At 40.4% G+C, this 20,635-nt stretch overlaps 1 protein-coding gene across 13 annotated transcripts in view; it reads right to left on the bottom strand.

Moving 5' to 3' along the window:
- LOC110506321 (PHD finger protein 21A) overlaps positions 1-18,872 on the bottom strand; it is a 50,304-nt gene extending 31,432 nt beyond the window's left edge. For 9 of the 13 annotated variants that reach the window (XR_005039674.2, XR_016492177.1, XR_016492178.1 and 6 more), the window contains exons 1-5: positions 18,586-18,872; positions 10,702-10,757; positions 6,174-6,272; positions 4,976-5,008; positions 4,130-4,195 (exon numbers count right to left, since the gene is read on the bottom strand). Coding sequence is in view for 10 of the 13 variants with exons in the window: in XM_036963432.2 (XP_036819327.2) it covers positions 4,130-4,195; positions 4,976-5,008; positions 6,174-6,272; positions 10,702-10,743 (240 nt within the window). In the remaining 3 variants the exon portion in view is untranslated. The remainder of the gene's footprint in view (positions 1-4,129; positions 4,196-4,975; positions 5,009-6,173; positions 6,273-10,701; positions 10,758-18,585) is intronic. The other 4 variants (XM_021585857.3, XM_090221953.1, XM_090221957.1 and 1 more) reach the window with 2 other exon arrangements.
- Positions 18,873-20,635: the final 1,763 nt, after the last annotated feature.

Raw genomic sequence — 20,635 nt, 5'->3', positions numbered from 1 at the left:
CTCTGCACAAATACCATGCCAATTATTTCTCTTTTTGAAAGTGAATACAGGCCCTTTCCCAAACAGCATTTAAATTTGACGTTTTAAAAACTTCGTCGGTTGAGCCGACAAAGGGCCTGGAGAGAGGACGATCGATAAGTGACAGGCGGAAAGAAATGGGACACGTCTACAGAAATCACACCCCTTCCTTTAGTCTGTAAAGAAAACGAGACAACAGGGACATTGTAAACAGAGTTCAATAGAAACCTTTGTCATTCCCAAGACTTATCCACAATAACTGGGTAAGTATATATGCAGCAAAGTGATTAAGAGGAAAAACATCATCTCCAAAAGCCAGGTTCAGTTCAAATCACCAAAATAAAGCCTCTTACAAGAATATGCTAATGAGGGTTGAGGGGCAAATTCACTAAAACACTAGCCTACATGCATGCCAGTTGTACTTGTAAGTCAATAACAAATATACTGTATATTAGTGGTGGAAAAAGTACACAATTGTCATACTTGAGTAAAAGTAAAAGGTACCTTAAAACCTGTTATGGCTGCAATCCCGATACCGGGATCGATATGACAACTACCAGTGAAAATAGAGGGCGCCAAATTCAAACCACAGAAATCTCATAATTACAATTCCTAAAACATCCATGTGTCTTATATCATTTTAAAGCTATTCTCATTGTTAATCCCACCAACGTGTCTGATTTCAAATAGGCTTTTCAGCGAAAGCACTACAAACGGTTATGTTAGGTCTCCACCAAACCACAATAAGCACAGCCATTTTCCAGCAAAATATAGCATTCAGAAAAATCCGAAATAAAGATAAGATTAATCACTAACCTTGAATTATCTTCATCAGATGACTTATAGGACTTCATGTTACACAATACATGCATGTTTTGTTTGATAAAGTTCATATTTATATATTTTTTAAAATGAGTTTACATTGGCGCGTTAGATTCACTAGTTCCAAAAACATCAAGGGATTTTGCATAGCCACATCATTCAACAGAAATACTCATCATAAATGTAGATGATAATACAAGTTATACACATGGAATTATAGATATACCTCTCCTTAATGCAACCGCTGTGTCAGATTTCAAGAAACTTTACGGAAAAAGAAATGCATGCAATAATCTGAGACGGCGCTCAATTTAAAAACACCACAGCCGCAAAGATGGCGTCAACATAAACAAGAAATTACAGGATAAATATTCCCTTACCTTTGATGATCTACATCAGAAAGCACTCCAGGAATCCCAGGTCCACAATAAATGTTTGTTCTGTTCAAAAATGTCTGTTATTTATGTCAAATACCTTATTTTGTTAGCGCGTTTGGTATACATGTCCAAACGCTAATTCTGGTCAGCGTTATATCGGACAAAAACTTCAAAAAGTGATATTACCAGTTGAAGAAACATTTCAAACTAAGTACAGAATCAATCTTTAGGATGTTTTTAACATATAGCTTCAATAAAGTTCCAACCGGAGTACTCCTTCTGGTCATCGTGAGCAATGGAACGCAAGTGACGACCAGGAAAAAGCACGATCACAAAATGGCTGCTTGATGGACATCTGATATATTCTGCTCTCATTCACTCCCACAACAACATAGAAGCCTCATTATAATTTATATTGATGGTTGACATCTAGTGGAACCCCTAGGCAGTGCAACATCATTCATATCTCAAGGGGATTTCATTTCGGACTGTGGTGAATACATACAAGCTCAGATTTCTGACTTCCTGTTTTGATTTCAACTCATGATTTTGCCTGCCAATATGAGTTCTGTTATACTCACAGACATCATTCAAACAGTTTTAGAAACTTCAGAGTGTTTTCTATCCAATACTAATGATAATATGCAAATATTAGCAACTATGACTGAGGAGCAGGTCGTTTGATATGGGCACCTTTCATCCAAGCTACTCAATACTGCCCCTGCAGCCATAAAAAGTTAATAGAAAACGACTCAAGTAAAAGTCCCCCAGTAAAATACTACTAGATTTACGGATAGCCAGGGGCACACTCCAACATTTACAAATTAAGCATTTGTGTTTAGTGAGTCCGCTAGATCAGAGGCAGTAGGGATGACCAGGAATGTTCTCTTGATAAGTGTGTGAATTGGACAGATCTTCTGTCAAAATGTAACGAGTACTTTTGGGTGTCAGGGAAAATGTATGGAGTAGAAAGTACATCATTTTCTTTATGAATGTAATGAATTAAAAGTTGGCAACAACAAAATAATATATACACTACCGTTCAAACGTTTGGGGTCAATTGTTTTTGAAAGAAAAGCTAATTTTTGTCCATTAAAATAACATCAAATTGATCCGAAATAAAGTGTAGACATTGTTAATGTTGTAAATGACTATTGTAGCTTGAAACTCGAGGTTCTACTGGACCGGGTTATGTTGTGACGCTAGCCACAATGAGCATTACGCACAATAGTGGAATTTGCGGTTTGCCTTCAAAATAAAAGTATGTCACTGACAGTGATGCAAATTAATACAAATTGTAGAATTATGCCATACTTTGATTTTGAAGGCTAACCGCAAAGTCCACTGTTGTGGCTAATCCTTATTGTGGCTAGCTTCACATAGATGGGTCCGACCACCATTAATCAATTAAAAACGGTCTTATAAATTAGGGTTATTGTAGATGGCACCTAGCTATATAGTTAGCTAGCTAACTATAAAGCTACTGAAACAGATTATGTCGTTTTCCTATGTTTTTGGGGATGAACATTATTTGCATCCATGAGCTAGCTAGCTTTTTTTTATGACTAGCACTGTAGGTGCGCGAGACAACTTTACCAGTATCATAGCATATGTATCGATGAATCGTTGTGAAATATGAAATACGAGTGATAGTGTAATCAATGTGTAATAACTACGTAAAAAGTTAATGAACGCGTTAAAGTATTATGTGGCGTGCAGTCATATTCAGGTCCTGATGGGTCAAATCGTGTTATTGGACACGTCAAATCATGTTATTGGACACGTCAAATCATGTTATTGGACACGTCAAATCGTGTTAAATAGTATACTTTTTGACACGCAAAGACCCAAATGCCATTCCATAGAAATCCTGATTGCGAATGTGACGACTGAACAACGAAACAGCACAGCAAGTAAGCGAAAGAAATAGGTTTGATTATGTTTTGCTGGTAATGGGGACAAACGTAAATGCCAACGATATAACTTTTTGGTCAGTGTGGTGTGTGTGTGTGTGTAACCTTTATTTAACTAGGCAAGTCAATTAAGAACAAATTCTTATTTACAATGATGGCCTAACCCCGGCCAAACCCGGACGACGCTGGGCCAATTGTGCGCCACCCTATGGGACTCCCAATCACGGCTGGATGTGATACTACAGTCCCTGGTTCGAATCCAGGCTGTAACACATCTTGCACTGAGATGCAGTTCCTTAGACTGCTGCGTCCATTTGTGTGTTTGAACTATTTACCTGTACTAGAATGTTTAAAAAGGCTGCTAAAATCTTAAATATTGGTATCGTTTTTTTAGGCAAGGAAAATATCGGAATCGGCCAAAAATATCATATCGGTGCATCACTAACAGATATTCCCAAAAACTACTTAAGTAGTACTTAAGTATATTTACTTAAGTAGTTTACACCACTGCTGTACATCGGTCTGATAAACTGTTAAAGTCTCAAATGACTCTTATCTCTGCCTATCCCATGGTTGTCAATGGATGTGAATGTTAACAGCGTCAGAGTGCTGCTTTTTCATACCATGAAACTGGATCAGTCAGAAACCTACTCTAAGCCCTTAGCCTCAAGCAGGAGACAAAACCCAACTCAAAGTGATCCCAGGCTCACACCCTCAACTCTACAGAAATCATCCATCATGTGCAGTGGCATGCAGGACTCTTAGATCTGCCACATTGACTTGTCTAGGCCCACTCAAGAAAGAGACAAGGACAGAGAAAAAAGAAAGGATAGCTCTGGCAGGAAGTGAAAGTAGGCTCTGTCATGCGAAGAAACCTCTAGCATTTTAATACACAGTGCAGTAATGTAAGAGTGGGGAAGACCTTGGTGTGTTTCAGTGAGATGGTACATGAAATCCCAGAGCCACCCACAGGTCTCCTCTCCTGTTTCAGTTGCCTACCTGCTTCTCACTCAGTGCTGTGATCGTTGCTTGACGTTCATGGAGCTGCTTCTTCAAATCAGCATTCTGCAACAATAACAAAAAGAAGAAAAAAAAAACAGAGAGCAACAAGCTTGTTATAGCTCCCTTATACATAGCTGTGAAGAACTGCTCATTTGTGACAGCTGAGTTGGATGTGCGTGCTATGTGGGGAGTGTGCCAAGCTCGGGGTGCTGTGTTTGTGTGCGTGGGTGTAGGTGTAAAGAGCAGAGACAGCAGCTTTAACTAGCATGAAGTCCAAGCTAAAAATGACTGTGCACACCGTTTTTCCACGGGACGAAGAAATGAGGTGGAAAGAGTAATCCACTCCCCTCCCGTCACTGGGCTACCACAGCCACAGCTGTCAGCCACATGAGGGGGAACTCAGAGCTGGGATGTAGGGACACCACTGAAATGTGGGATGGGCTGCTGCTACAGCAGAGTCCCCGTAAAAGGGATGCAGGATGATAAAGTATGGTGGGCGGATACTACAGAGATAGAAGAGCTCTGGGGAGTTTAAGGCTGTTCTCAAAATTGACAGCGTGAAGTAAAAGAGGTGGAATTTGGAGCACATCTAAAACCTCTGAGCCCCAGTGACAAGGACATCATATCTTGCCTTTTATCCGGTTTTCCTCTTAGGCTGTTTTAAATCCTATTTTTCAACTGTGTAGACTGAGTAATAGGGATACTACATTCTTTCAAAAGATTGAAAACCTCTGAACAGACGGAACTGTTCTGTAGTAATTACACTAATGTCAACCCCAAAACGTATACTGTATTTGGGCCTAGCAATCTGGTACAACTGCCTTGGAGACAGGAGGGGCTTACCTGTGGATCCTGCTTCATCTGGGACACTAGTTTCTGTGAGAGAGAAATCATAGAACGTTATCAACAACCACATAACAATTTCATTGATACACATAATATATTACAATGAGAGAGGCTGTGCCACTTGTTCCTAACATGTCACATGCTTCGTAAGGGTTTGAGAAAAGGTTTTGCAATAGGTTTTTACATGTTTCCTAAGAGAACGTTCCTTTCGCTCACCCTCCCCCTTTAAACGTTGCAGTACCTAATGCCTTCTTGTTGTCACAGCCATACAAACTGTAGACACAGTGGCCCCCAGAGGCACCTTCCAATACTGCAACCTTGGAACACATTCATGGCTCCCCACTGTACAATCCATTCCAGACAAACAAGGAGGTTCATGCTCAACTGGATGGGCCACACCAGTGGTTGCGAATAGGAGCACTATACGGACTACACTGAACATGTGGGTCTATCTAATGTGATCAGTCTCATAACAATGAACACATGTTTCTAGAAAGGAGCACATCTGGCTAGTGATAGATGTGTGGGGATAAGTTTTCTTCATGTTTCTGGTTTCTGCATTTGGGTTGAACCAGATGGAGGGTATCATGCACCAAACCTCAAAACAGAAACATTATGGATGGCAGGAAAATACAACTCATAAGACTACAGAGTATACACTCTTACAAAAAAAGTGTTACAAAAGGGTTAGTCAGCTGTCCCCATAGTAGAACCCTTTTTTATTCCATGTAGAACCCTCTTTGGAAAGGGTTCTGCATTGAATGACATGCATTGAGTGCATGTCTCCTACGGGGACAGCCAAAGAACTCTTTTAGGTTCCAGATAGCACCTTTTTTTCTAAGAGTGTAGAGTATACATTAACAGGTTGAAGTATATTTTTCTGACCCAAACCCGACACTAAACCATACTTAAAAGGACAATCGCTGAAGGAAGAGGCTGGGGGAAGCAGAGTAGAGAAGGACGGTGGATAAGCAGACATATAGGATGAGTCTAAGGAGGAAGTATTCATGCAGCAGTCTGAGGGCAAGAATCTGATGGAGTGAATTAACAAAAAACCCAACCATATTCTGTTGCACAGTTTGGTGTGTTACCAACTTTCCTCCCGAAAACACCTCTGATGATAATTTCCAGGTTAAAGAAGTAAACAACTGGTGGTTAAATGGCAGAAAAGCAGAGAAACGCATAGTCCCATTACCTGATGAACCTGTATTTCCGCTTTCAGGGCCTCTTGGAGGGTCTGTAATTCCATCATTGATCCTTTCTGTCGGAAGCTCAGTCCTGGACAGCTTTCAGCCTGTTCAGCCAGGAAGAAGGATATTTTATCCCTTCATTCAACAACAATACTAATATGTCAACATAAAGACTTGTGACAGTGAAATCAAGTTGTGCTGACAACAAAGCAATGACATGGCATCAGGCCATAGAACACTGTAAAAATGGAGATGTTATCTATCACCTTGAGTAAAGGTGGACGTTAATTTCCAAAACACTTCACATTGAACATTTAATTATTGGTTTATTAACCTGCATATATATATATATATATATATATATATATATATATACACACATATATACACACACACACACACACACACACACACACACACACACACACACATACAGTTGAAGTCGGAAGTTTACATTCACTTAGGTTGGAGTCATTAAAATTTGTTTTTCAATCACTCCACAAGTTTCTTGTTATGGCAAGTCGGTTAGGACATCTACTTTGTGCATGACACAAGTCATTTTTCCAACAATTGTTTACAGACAGATTATTTCACTGTATCACAATTCCAGTGGGTCAGAAGTTTGACTGTGCCTTTAAACAGCTTGGAAAATTCCAGAAAAGTATGTCAAGGCTTTAGAAGCTTCTGATAGGCTAATTGACATCATTTGAGTGAATTGGAGGTGTACCTTTTGATGTATTTCAAGGCCTACCTTCAACCTCTGTGCCTTTTTGCTTGACATCATGGGAAAATCAGAAGAAATCAGCCAAGACCTCAGGGAAAGAAATTGTAGACCTCCACAAGTCTGGTTCATCCTTGGGAGCAATTTCCAAACGCCTGAAGGTCCCACGTTCATGTGTACAAACAATAGTATGCAAGTATAAACACCATGGGACCACGCAGCCGTCATACCACTCAGAAAGGAGACGCGTTCTGTCTCCTAGAGATGAACGTACTTTGGTGCGAAAGTGCAAATCAATCCCAGAAAAACATAAAAGGACCTTGAAGGTGCTGGAGGAAACAGGTACAAAAGTATCTATATCCACAGTAAAACGAGTCCTATATCGACATAATCTGAAAGGCTGCTCAGCAAGGAAGAAGCCACTGTTCCAAAACCACCATAAAAAGCCAGACTATGGTTTGCAACTGCAAAGTACAAAGATGGTACTTTTTTCAGAAATGTCCTCTGGTCTGATGAAACAAAAATAAAACTGTTTGGCCGTAATGACCATTGTTATGTTTGGAAGAAAAAGGGGGAGGCTTGCAAGCTTGCAAGCTGAAGAACACCATCCCAACCGTGAAGCACGGAGGTGGCAGCATCATGTTGTGGGGGGGCTTTGCTGCAGGAGGGACTTCACAAAATAGATGGCATCATGAGGAAGGAAAATTAAGCAACATCTCAAGACATCTGTCAGGAAGTTAAAGCTTGGTCGCAAATGGGTCTTCCAAATGGACAATGACCCCAAGCATACAAAGTTGTGGCAAAATGGCCTAAGGACAACACAGTATTGGAGTGGCCATCACAAAGCCCTGACCTCAATCCCATAGAAAATTTGTGGGCAGAACTGAAAAAGCGTGTGCGAGCAAGAAGGCCTACAAACCTGACTCAGTTACACCAGCTCTGTCAGGAGTAATGGGCCAAAATTCACCCAACTTATTGTGGGAAGCTTGTGGAAGGCTACCCGAAACATTTGACCCAAGTTAATCTATTTAAAAGGCAATGCTACCAAATACTAATTGAGTGCATGAAAACTTCTGACCCACTGGGAATGTGATGAGAGAAATAAAAGATTATCTCTAGTATTATTGTGACGTTTCACATTCTTACAATAAAGTGGTGATCCTAACTGACCCTAAGACAGGGAATGTTTACTAGGATTACATTTCAGGAATTGTGAAAAACTGAGTTTAAATGTATTTGGCTAAGGTGTATGTAAACTTCTGACTTCAACTGTATACACACACACACGTGACAAATATATATATTTTTAAAGTTTAAAACAACCAATCTTTTCGCGGGTTCCCATTAAAACGACAAGCAAATGTCATTCAAATTCCACGTGAATTCACAATGCAGCTGTGCTGCTGCCGGCAAAGGTTTGGGTCTCCTGGTGCGTCCCTTTCTGATGATTAAGGCTTTGCACCTGTACTACCATTACCGTACCTCAATTCCACCAAAGTTTGCATTTCACCACCTTCTCGTTTAACTTCTCTATGTACGGCCATACAGGACTTCGCTTTTGTCATTTGCCTTTCTAATTTTTCCAACGGGTAACGGCGAGGACGTAGAGGTGGAAAGTTGACTCCAAAATAATTGATTCCTCGACTCCTTGCATGTCGACATCCCGGTGTTGACTCCTATCGCTGAGTGTCAAGATTGTGACAGCTAAGTTGGGATGTGCGTGTTATGTGGGGAGTGTGCCAAGCTCGGGGTGCTGTATGTGTGTGTGTGTGTGTGTGTGTGTGTAGGTGTGGTGTAAAGATCAGAGAAAGCAGCTTTAACTAGCATGAAGTCCAAGCTAAAATGACTGTGCACACTGTTTTCCAAGGGATGAGTGAACACATACGCTCGCATCTTTCAAAGCGAACTAGCGAGGGACGATGAGAGAGGGGAGGGGCACAGTATAGGCAGGTCGGACACCAAGTAGACGAAGTCAGAACTATTGCACTAGGCAATCAAAAGCTGCATCTAGCAAATGGTATGCTGTATCTCGCATCATTAGCAAAGAGAAAGAGCAGGCGAGCCAGCGTGTGGGAGAGAGAGGTGTGCATACAGTGCCTTCTGAAAATATTCAGACCCCTTGACCTTTTGCACATTGTTACATTAGAAATTTGTGCCAATTTATTTTTAAAACATAACTGAAATATCACATTTACATAAGCATTCAGACCATTTACTAAGTACTTAGTTGAAGCACCTTTGGTAGTGATTACAGCCTTGAGTCTTCTTGGGTATGATGTTACAAGCTTGGCTCAACCGTATTAAGGGGAGTTTCTCCCATTCCTCTCTGCATATCCTCTCAAGCTCTGTCAGGTTAGATGGGGAGCATTGCTGCACAGCTATTTTCAGGTCTCTCCAGAGATGTTCGATTGGGTTCAAGTCCGGGCTCTGGCTGGGCCACTCAAGGACATTCAAAGCCATTCCTGCATTGTCTTGGCTGTGTGCTTAGGGTCGTTGATGGAAGGTGAATCTTCGCCCCAGTCTGAGGTCCTGAGCACTCTGGAGCAGCTTTTCATCAAGGATCTCTGTACTTTTCTCTGTTCATCTTTCCCTTGATCCCAACTAGTCTGCCAGTCGCTGAAAAAGATACCCACAGCATGATGCTGCCATCACCATGATTCATTGTAGGAATGGTGCCAGGTTTCCTCCAGACGTGATGCTTGGTATTCAGGCCAAACAGTTCAATCTTGGTTTCATCAGACCAGAGAATCTAGTTTCTCATGGTCTATGTCTTCCGGTGCCTTTTGGCAAACTCCAGGCGATCCGTCATGTGCCTTTTACTGAGGAATGGTCACTCTACCATATTGGTCTGATTGGTGGAGTGCTGAAGAGATGGGAGAACCTTCCAGAAGGACAACTATCTCCACAGAGGAACTCTGGAGCTCTGTCAGAGTGACCATCGGGTTCTTGGTCACCTCCCTGATCAAGGCCCTTCTCCCCGATTGGTCAGTTTGGTCGGGCGGCCAGCTCTAGGAAGAGTCTTGGTCGTTCCAAATTTCTTCCATTTAAGAATGATGGAGGCCACTGTATTTTTCGGAACCTTCAATGCTGCCGAAATGTTTTCTTACCCTTCCCCAGATCTGTGCCTCGACACAATCCTGTCTCGGAGCTCGATGGACAATTATTTCGACCATATGGCTTGGTTTATGCTCTGACATGCACTGTCAACTGTGGGACCTTATATAGACAGGTGTGTGCCTTTCCAAATCATGTCCAATCAATTGAATTTACCACAGGTGGACTCCAATCAAGTTGTAGAAACATCTCAAGGATGATCAATGGAAACAGGATGTAACTCAGCTCAAATAAGGTATGTTTTTTATTTTTAATACATTTGCAAAAAATCTAAAAACCTGTTATTCGCTTTGTTGTTACAGGGTATTGTGTGTAGATTGCTGAAAAAATGTATATAATATTGAATCCATTTTAGAATAAGGCTGTAACGTAACTAAATGTGAAAAAAGTCAAGGGGCCTGAATACGCACTGTATGTCTTGGTTATCTGTATCTTTCAATGTCTTATCTAATATGCCTCGCAAATTCACCAAAGTAGCCTAAAGTTTACATCATCCTCTCTGGATTTATTTAAATTACACAACTTTCCCGAGGCCTTTATAGCCTATCGTCTAGTTAGACTATAACATGTAAAATCATATGTTTTGTGATAACTGCACTGTGATTAAAATGTTCAGTTATGTGTTAAGGATCCCAATTGTATTTAAACGTTCACACCCCTAACACACACACACACATCATAAATGTTCAAAGCTTTACCTTCACACAGTCTTCAGTTTTGAACACCATCCAATTTTGCATTGAGGGGGTGGCAGCTGTGACACAAAAAAAAAGAATGAATCAGATAAGCCACTCCACTTAAATAATGTCGCAGTACAACGTCCAGCAGCATGTCATAGTATGGGCTTTCCTCACACACAGCAGGGGCACAAAACACTTGCTGTCCACTCTCTATTCTCTCTCACTGTAGAGCCCATTCAAAGACGTCAGGGCCCAGGGCTACTCCACTAAGTCGTTAGATTGTGATATGCCAGAGAAGATTCCGCATAATGTTTTGGAATTGTTTTTTTCTGGTTTTTGTTTTACATCATCTCACTCTACTATGTTTTGGATAGTATGGACTACCCTCTCTTCTCTAGGCCTGGTTGGGCCTTTAAAGTATTAATAGTACATTAGACAATTGTGTGGTCCAAAACAAATGCAGTATTTTTTTTTTAAAGACTGTTTGATAATCAGAAAATAAAGAGATGAATGTGCAAACTAACATCCTGCTAGTTTTGTACACTGTGTGTAAGCAACTCATAGAGAGTGAAAACTGGGAAAGAGAGCGAGTCAAATCGCAGCAGTGTTACAGCCTCCCAGCCGGCGGATTGATTTCCGGCCAGGGCCTTGTGCCAAGAGAACAATAATAACATTGGAGACATTACATGGACTCACCACCTGGCTGAGTGGACTGGCTTCCTCCCTCTCCCATTTTTCACTCTCTCTCTGTCTCCTGCTCTCCTCATATCCTTCCCTCACTATCCTTGAGAACATGCCAACTTCAAGGGAAAGAGTATATAGGTAAAACACAGTCCAGGTGTACATTAGTGATGGGGGAATAAATCGATAGTTACCTATCCCTAGGCCACATTTATTTGGGGGAAATAACTGTATACTTAAGCCTGCAAATGAGTTTGATTTTGTTCAGTAGGTAAATATGATATATTATTTTTGGGCTACTATACAGTGTCTTCGGAAAGTATTCAGACACCTTGACCTTTTCCTTGACTTTGACCTTGAACTTGACTTTTTCACCTTGACATTTTGTTACGTTACAGACTTTATTCTGAAATGGAATAAATAGTTTCCCCCCCTCATCAATCTACACAAAATACCCCATAATGATAAAACAAAAACAGGTTTTTAAAAATGTATGCTAATTTATGACAAATAAAATAAGTATTCAGACCCTTTACTCAGTGGGTATGATGATACAAGCTTGGCACACCTGTAGTTGGGGAGTTTATCCCATTCTTCTCTGCAGATCCTTTCAAGCTCTGCCAGGTTAGATGGGGAGTGTCGCTGCACAGCTATTTTCAGGTCTCTCCAGAGATGTTTGATCGGGTCTGGGCTCTGGCTGGGCCACTCAAGAACACTCAGAGACTTGTCCCAAAGCCACTTCTATGTTGTCTTGGCTGTGTGCTTAGGGTCGTTGGAAGGTGAACCTTCTCCCCAGTCTGAGGTCCTGAGTGCTCTGGAGCATGTTTTCATCAAGGATCTCTCGGTACTTTGCTCCGTTCATCTTTCCCATGATCCCGACTAGTCTCCCTGTCGCTGCCGCTGAAAAACATCCCCACAGCATGATGCTGCCACCCCCATGCTTCATTGAAGGGATGGTGCCAGGTTTCCTCCAGACGTGATGCTTGGCATTCAGGCCAAAGAGTTAATTCTTGGTTTCATCAGAGCAAAGAATGTAGTTTCTCATGGTCTAAGAGTCTTTATGTGCCTTTTGGCAAACTCCAAGCGGGATGTCATGTGCCTTTTACTGAGGAGTGGATTCCATCTGATTGGGGGAGTGCTGCAGAAATGGTTGTCCTTCTGGATTGTTCTCCCATTGCCACAGAGGAACTCTGGAGCTCTGTCAGAGTGACCATTGGGTTCTTGGTCACCTCCCTGACCAAGGCCCTTCTCCCCCAATTGCTCTGTTTGGCCTGGCGGCCAACTGTAGGAAGAGTCTTGGTGGTTCCAAACTTTTTCCATTTAAGAATGATGTAGGCCACTGTGTTCTTGGGGACCTTCAATGCTTCTGAATTGTTTTGGTACCTTTCCCTCTGATCTCTGCCTCGACCAAATCCTGTATCGAAGCTCTACAGACAATTCCATCCACCTCATGGCTTGGTTTTTGCTCTGACATGCACTGTCAACTGTTGGGACCTTATATAGACAGGGGGGCGCATTTCCAAATAATGTCCAATCAATGGAATTGACCACAGGTGGACTCCAATCATGTTGTAAAAAGATCTGAAGGATGATCAATGGAAACAGGACGCACCCAAGCTCAATTTCGAGTCTCAGCAAACGGCCTGAATACTTATGTAAATAAGGTATTTCAGTTATATATATATATATATATATATATATATATATATATATATATATATATATTATACACACACACATTTGTACAAATATCTAAGAACCTGTTTTCACTGTAATTATGGGGTATTGTCTGTAGATTATTGAGGAAAAAGAACAAGGCTGTAATGTAATGTAACAAAGTGTGGAAAAAGTGATGCGGTCTGAATACTTTACGAATGCACTGAATGTAGCGTTAGCCAGCGCTAGCCGGGTGTACCTGCGGAAAAACTATGGTATTTTTCATCCTATAGCTTGTTGTCCATCTTCTTTTTAAATAGTGATCAATGTATTTTCAGCACTTTTACTTCCATGACTGAACAAAACGTGTTTTCTCATCTCTCGTCTCTCAGCAGCAGACAAATAGTGAGCAATATGTTTGGAACATCAAAACGCCAATAGAATCGCAGTGTCGCATCGCAATACATATCCTATCGGGAGCTAAGCATTAAGATAATATCTGGAGGTCCCTGGCAATTCACAGCCTTAGTGTACAGGAAGCTGATCTACGATTCAAATGATCTAGGAGTACACTGCTTTTTCATACTGTAGGTTACTAAAAGTATGTAAGAGTTCCAGTAATTTTAATTAGGGAAATAGTCTGTATCCCTTGATTTAGAAGAATATAACATGATCAAAACCAAAAAACTAAAAAGCACTTAGTCCATTGTTTTTGGTATCACAGAAAACTTTGTAAACAATACTGTTATAGCTTCAAATTATGTTTCAAAAAACGTTACAGTTTGCATGCACAGTGTTTGTGTTTGTCTTTCATTATGATTAAACCATGCTGTCATGGAATGTCATTGCTTGAACACCATAGCCTACAGACATATAATAAAAAACAAGTGATATTTGCACATAACAATGTCATGCATTAAATGCATTTGCACCGTTGTTTTTGTTTTTGTTTTGTTCGTGGTCCACTCTTTGATGGTGTGCACAATTTATAGTGCAAGGGTTAAGACATTGCAATGAAAAATCATCAACAGTTACAGTGGCTTTATTTTCTAAAAACCTGTACTTTCTGCAGAAATCCTTGAAATTATTCATGACGAGCATACTAAATGTTAATACTATAGGTATAACAGTTGTAGGCCTACCAACCTGGACTCAGGGGTCTACGTAACATAGTAAATGTAAATCCAGAACACTCCAATTAGTATGATATGTTTCGTTTCATATGGTATGTATTAATTTGTGGATGTCCATCATCCATTTCATATGATGTTACGAATTTCAATTCGTACAATAAGTTACAAATTGCAACTCGTACAATCAAATAAAATTGTATTAGTCACATGCACCGAATACAACAGGTGTAGGTAGACCTTACAGTGAAATGCTTACTTACGAAACCCTAACCAACAGCGCAGTTTCAAAAAAAATATGGACAAGAATATGAGATTAAAGTAACAAGTAATTAAAGAGCAGCAGTAAAAAAAATAACAATATATACAGGGGGGTGCCGGTACAGAGTCAATGTGCAGGAGCACCGGTTAGTTGAGGTAGTATGTACATGTAGGTAGAGTTGTGACTATGCATGGATGACAACAGACAGTGGCAGTGGTGTGGAGAGGGGGGGGGGGGTTGGAACTTAAAAATCGAATAGTTTCGTTCAGAATCATTATTTAATCTGTATAGGAAAGTCGTTATGAGCTAATTGTATTTTGCTTAACAGCATGGCTTAATCATAATGAAAGACAAACACAAACACTGTGCTGCCAGTCACTACGGACAGACCAGTGTAGATAGCTGACAAGCTTGTGTGTGCAGAACAGCACTAGAATGAAAAACACGTCTTACCTTTTTGAAGTTAGTTAAATCCAATGTGAAACCTGATAACTATAGTATCCTTAACTAGCATTGAAAATGTTAATCCCTTCTTCTCTAATTAAACATCTCTCCATAATATCGAAATCACGCTTGTAACATCGTCAGTAGGCTAGTAACCTATACTTCAGAGTGGAAGGGGCTGGTAGCCTACACCTACACACAAACTGGCAGGCCGACACAGGAATACGTTTCTGAGTGACAGAGTGAAAGCTTTGCATTGGCACTTCGTTGGATTTTTGGGGGACTGGAAAAAAAATGTCAGGAACGTAAAATAATGTAATTAACGGGTACAATGCTTTTAAAATAACAGTTCTGTTCCGGAACAAGTATAGATCGCTTTCATTTCCAGTTCTGTTCGTCAAATAACATTTGAACACCACAGCATCTCTGAGCATAGAATCCATGCCCCGAAGAATGTAGGCTGTTCTGGAGGGAAAGGGGGTCAGACCCGGTACTGGATGGGTGCTAATAAGCTAAAATGCTATTGTTGTCCGTGATGAGATTCGAACATGCAACCGCTGGGTTGCTAGACGTTTGCGTTATACACACACCCTACTTTTGTTTTTGCCTTAACTTCTTTGGGGTAGGGGGCAGTATTGGGTAGCTTGGATGAAAAACGTGCCCAAATTAAGCTGCCTGCTACTCAGCTGTAAAAGCTAGAATATGCATATAATTAGTAAATTTAGATAGAAACTTCAGAGTGTTTTCTAAAACTGTTTGAATGATGTCTGTGAGTATAACAGAACTCATATGGCAGGCAAAAACCTGATAAAAAAATCCAACCAGTAAGTGGGAAATCTGAAGTTTGTAGTTTTTCAACTCAGCCACCATTGAAGATACAGTGGGGGGCCTCCCGGGTGGCGCAGTGGTTAAGGGCACTGTACTGCCTGGGTTCGCGCCCAGGCTCTTTCGTAACCGGCCGCGACCGGGAGGTCCGTGGGGCGATTGGCCTAGCGTCATCTGGGTTAGGGAGGGTTTGGCCGGTAGGGATATCCTTGTCTCATCGCGCACCAGCGACTCCTGTGGCGGGCCACTGACACATTGGTGCGGCTGGCTTCCGGGTTGGATGCACGCTATGTTAAGAAGCAGTGCGGCTTGGTTGGGTTGTGTATCGGAGGACGCATGACTTTTGACCTTCGTCTCTCCCGAGCCCGTACGGGAGTTGTAGCGATGAGACAAGATAGTAGCTACTAACAATTGGATACCACGAAATTGGGGAGAAAAAAGGGGGTAAAATTCAAAAAAGAAAAAAAAGAAAAAAGAAGATACAGTGGGATATTAGTTATGTTTCACTTCCCAAGGCTTCCACTAGATGTCAACAGTATTTACAAACTATTTTGAGGATTCTACTATAAAGGAGGGGCTCATAAGAGCTCTTTGAGTGAGTGGTCTGGCAGAGTGCCACAGCCTCGGTCTGGCGCACTCACATGAAAAGTAGCTACGTTCCACTTCATTTGTACAGACATAGGAATTGTCCAGTTGGAACATTAATGAAGTTTTACATCTTATTTGATTCCATACTTAGTTTGGCATGTTTCTACGGGCTATAACGGAATTTTTAAAAACTTTTCGTCCGACGTTCAGCGCAACCTGAACGTGCTTTTAGATTTGTTTACAAAACGCCCTAACAAAAGAAGATATTTGGACATAACTGATGGACATTATCGAACAAATCAAACATTTATGGTGGAACTGGGATTCCTGGGTGTGTATTCTGATGAAGATCATCAAAGGTAAGTGAATATTTAAAATGCTATTTCTGAGTAATGTTGACTACCCAATATGGCGGGTATCTTTTTGGCTGCTTTGTTGTCTGTACTCAGATTATTGCATGGTTTGCTTTCTCCGTAAAGTTTTTTGAAAATCTATATGAACTTATATATGAACTATATTAAATATGAACTTTATCAAACAAAACATGCATGTATTGTGTAACATGAAGTCCTATGAGTGTCATCTGATGAAGATCATCAAAAGTTAGTGATTAACTTTATCTCTATTTCTGCTTTTTGTGACTCCTCTCTTTGGCTGGAAAAATGGCTGTGTTTTTCTGTGGCTTGGTGGTGACCAAACATAATCGTTTGTGGTGCTTTCGCTGTAAATCCTTTTTGCAATCAGACACTGTGGCTGGATTAACGAGAATTGTATCTTTAAAATGGTGTAAAATACTTGTATGCTTGAGGAATTTTAATTATGAGATTTTTGTTGTTTTGAATTTGGCGCCCTGCACTTTCACTGGCTGTTGCAGGGGTTCCGCCAGTCCTTGACAGGTTAAGTAACCGTCTGTCTTTAGTAACAATACCAAACGTAACATATCATACTAATTTGAGTTTCTAGGTTTACGTTTACTATTTTTACGTCTAGTCTATGAGACCAGGCTGGGCCTACATACGGTTTAATCAAATCAAATTTTATTGGTTGCATACAAATATTTAGCAGATGTTATTGCGAGTGTAGCGAAATGCTTGTGCTCCTAGCTCCAACAGTGCAGTAAGTGAGTACAACAATGAGTAGCGTTCCTACATTGTAATTCCGCTGCACCTGTCTAAATACATGATGTAAAGTGGGGCCAAACATGAACGCCATGCAAAACTAGAAATGTAAGCTACAGATGGGTCAACGTATACGTCCTACTCCTAAAGTGGCCTGAATTGAGGACACGTCACTGCACCTGTCTGTCACTCAAATAAACTAATAATAAAGACATCGTTTAAGAAAAACTGATACAATATCAAGCGTTCCAATCTCAGCCGTTCGACTGGAATAGGGCCTACAACTACCCCCACTATTTCACCAGCTAGGCCACATTAGGGGGGGGGGGGGGGGAATAACTGTACAGCGAATCCTGCGAATTAGTTATATCTTGTTCAGTAGGTAAATACTCTTATTTCTCGGAGTAGGCTAGTATGTGGGGCACCAGGAGAAAAACTATCGAGTTCCACTTGATGCAGGCATAACTAAATTAGCTAAAGATCATTCACGAGCTGGAGTTACTCCTCCAAATAGCAAGTTGGTTGTCCAATGAGAATCGGCTTAGTTCTTTTACACTATTAACTTAAATATCACATGGTATAAACTTGAATCAAAAAAATTAACTACGCAAGAGCAGGGGATGCACATGTCAACCCTCTTTTGGAATAAAATATAAGAACTTATGTGATACGTTTTTTTTCTTTTACGTGAAATGGTAACCTACTCAATAGCATTCACTAACGCTTTTGTGGCGCTATTACGTGTTACTCGTCGCGAAAAAAAGAAACAGAGGGCAAGCAACAAAGCATTCGCTCAACTAAAAAGCAGACACATTGACTTATTAACATCTTATTATCCACCTGAAATGGATGACTGCCCGGCAGTTGCCCACGCAATAAAATACATTAGAATTGTGCTTTGAAATTCTTTGCAAACGTTGTTTTTATTGTATAACAGAGGCGTAAAGCTTAGCGCAAGTTAGAATCAGCCCCTTTACGCACTACGTTCAATACCCTCCAATAGCAAGGCACTTATAAAATATCACCCAACTCCTAGAATATGGATATATGAACAAAACGATTGCTCGGCGACTGCTTTCCTTCGACTAAAATGCGAATACACTTGATCTAAAACAACAATATTAATCAGATAAAAGAGAGTAGCGGAGATGGAAATGAAAGTTCTTATAATAATAGAAAGATCCCGAGATGTTCTTACCCTCCTCTTTCACTCACTTGAGCAGCAGCCAACCCTGCTCTTCTCACACAAATTATTTAAATAAATATTTACAAACACCGTAGTACTTCTTCACCGAAAAACGCCCAGAGCGTGTATTTATCCACTTAATATCCAAATACACTCCATTGCATATGATGTGATTTTCCCGATAATTTTTCCCACTATTTAATTTGAGTATAAAGAGAAAAACTGAGATACAGAACAAGAACTCTTCGTCAATCTCATTCACCCCCCTATCCTGAGCACATTGCACATCAATGCGCGTAAGAAGAGTGAGCGAGAACGGGGCAGGGAAAACTGAGGGGCACTTAGCACAAAACAAGTCACCAATGGCTCTGATTGATTCAATAATATCATTAAAGTATTAAATCGATCCAGTATATTGTGATGCTATGTATAAATATAGATGAAATCGCATTTAGTAGAGGATCTACTTTATGTGACGGTGCGGCGAATTTATTTCCCTTTGCCTAAGGAACGGAGGTGATATGCCTCCATTGCCTAGGAAAAAAACCCGGATGTAGACTTGATGAAACGCTTCGTATGTAAAGTAACAGACCACTTTCACGAATTGTCGGACACAAATACCCCAACTCTTTGCAATGATATACCACATTCAGAAGCTTTGATCATAGTCAGACAGACAAACACGTACAAATCAGATATTGTTACTTACTAACGTGAATAAATGTAATTGTAAATAATAATGTTCTTAACTGACTTGCCTAGTTAAATAAAGGTTAAATATATAGAAGAAAAAAAATGTTTTGTTAGAAGAACTGAGGTTGATAATGATGTAAGACTATCTGACAGGCACAGACTTTTTCTACATTTTGTTGGCTTACAGGCTGAATTTAAAATGAATTAATTTGATATTTTGTGCCACTGATCTACACACAATACCCGATATTGTCACAGTGGAATTGTGTTTTTTTTTTTTACACAATAATTTTTTAAAATCTGAAATGACTTGAGTCAACCCCTTTGTAATGCCAAGTAAAAATGTGCTTCACAAGTCACATAATAAGTTGCTGGACTCACTCTGTGTGCAATAATAGTGGCTAACATGATTTTTTAATGATTACCCCATTTCTGTACCCCATACACATACAATTATCTGTAAGGTCCCTCAGTCGAGTAGTGAACTTCAAGCACAGATTCAACTACAATGACCAGGGAGGATTTACACTGCCTCACATAAATGGTCACCTATTGGTAGATGAAAACTATACTAAATATATTCACATCACAAAATAATTGATTAAAACACACTGTTTTGCAATGAAGGTCTATAGTAGCCTCAACAGCACTCTATAGGGTAACACCATTGTGTAGCCGAAGGACAGCTAGTTTCCGTCCTCCTCTGGATACATTGACTTCAATACAAAACCTAGGAGGCTCATGGTTCTCACAACCTTCCATATACTTACACAGTAATTATGACAACTTCCGGAGGAAGATTTCCAACCTAACAGAGCTATTGCATCATGAACTGACACATTGTCCACCTAATCAAAGGATCAGAGAATTGATCTAGTACTGAAAACATAAGCTTAATCTAGCTAGCACTGCAGTGTATTAAATGTGGCGAGTAGTTGACTTAAAGAGAGAGAAAGACGATAGTTGAACAGTTTGGAACAAATGTATTTATTTAAAAATTAAGGAGAAGCGAGAGAGAGAGAGATTTTGTTGTATTTGTTCTCTCACTTTCACTTAACTAGCGAATGCAGCTAGCTAGTTTAGCATACTCAAACACCCGGCTCAAACAGAGAGGGATGCTACATTATGTTAGCTAGCTGGCTATGGCTATCCAACACTGTAATGCTACCAAGTCAAGGTAAGCTTTTGGTTTTATTAATTTATTGCCACCAGGGTCCGCTGATGTAACTGCTAAACTGCTTGTTGACTGTACACTGTACTGCATGACTGTAGCAGTTTTACTAGCACATAATTATTTTTGTAAATAAAAATAAAAATGTCATATCCAATTACGATCTTGTCTCATTGCTGCAACTCCCCAACGGGCTCG

Source organism: Oncorhynchus mykiss, chromosome 26, assembly GCF_057628025.1.
Source record: "Oncorhynchus mykiss isolate SJ-2025 chromosome 26, ASM5762802v1, whole genome shotgun sequence".
Taxonomy (NCBI): domain Eukaryota; kingdom Metazoa; phylum Chordata; class Actinopteri; order Salmoniformes; family Salmonidae; genus Oncorhynchus; species Oncorhynchus mykiss.
This window is presented reverse-complemented; position numbering and strand designations above follow the sequence as displayed.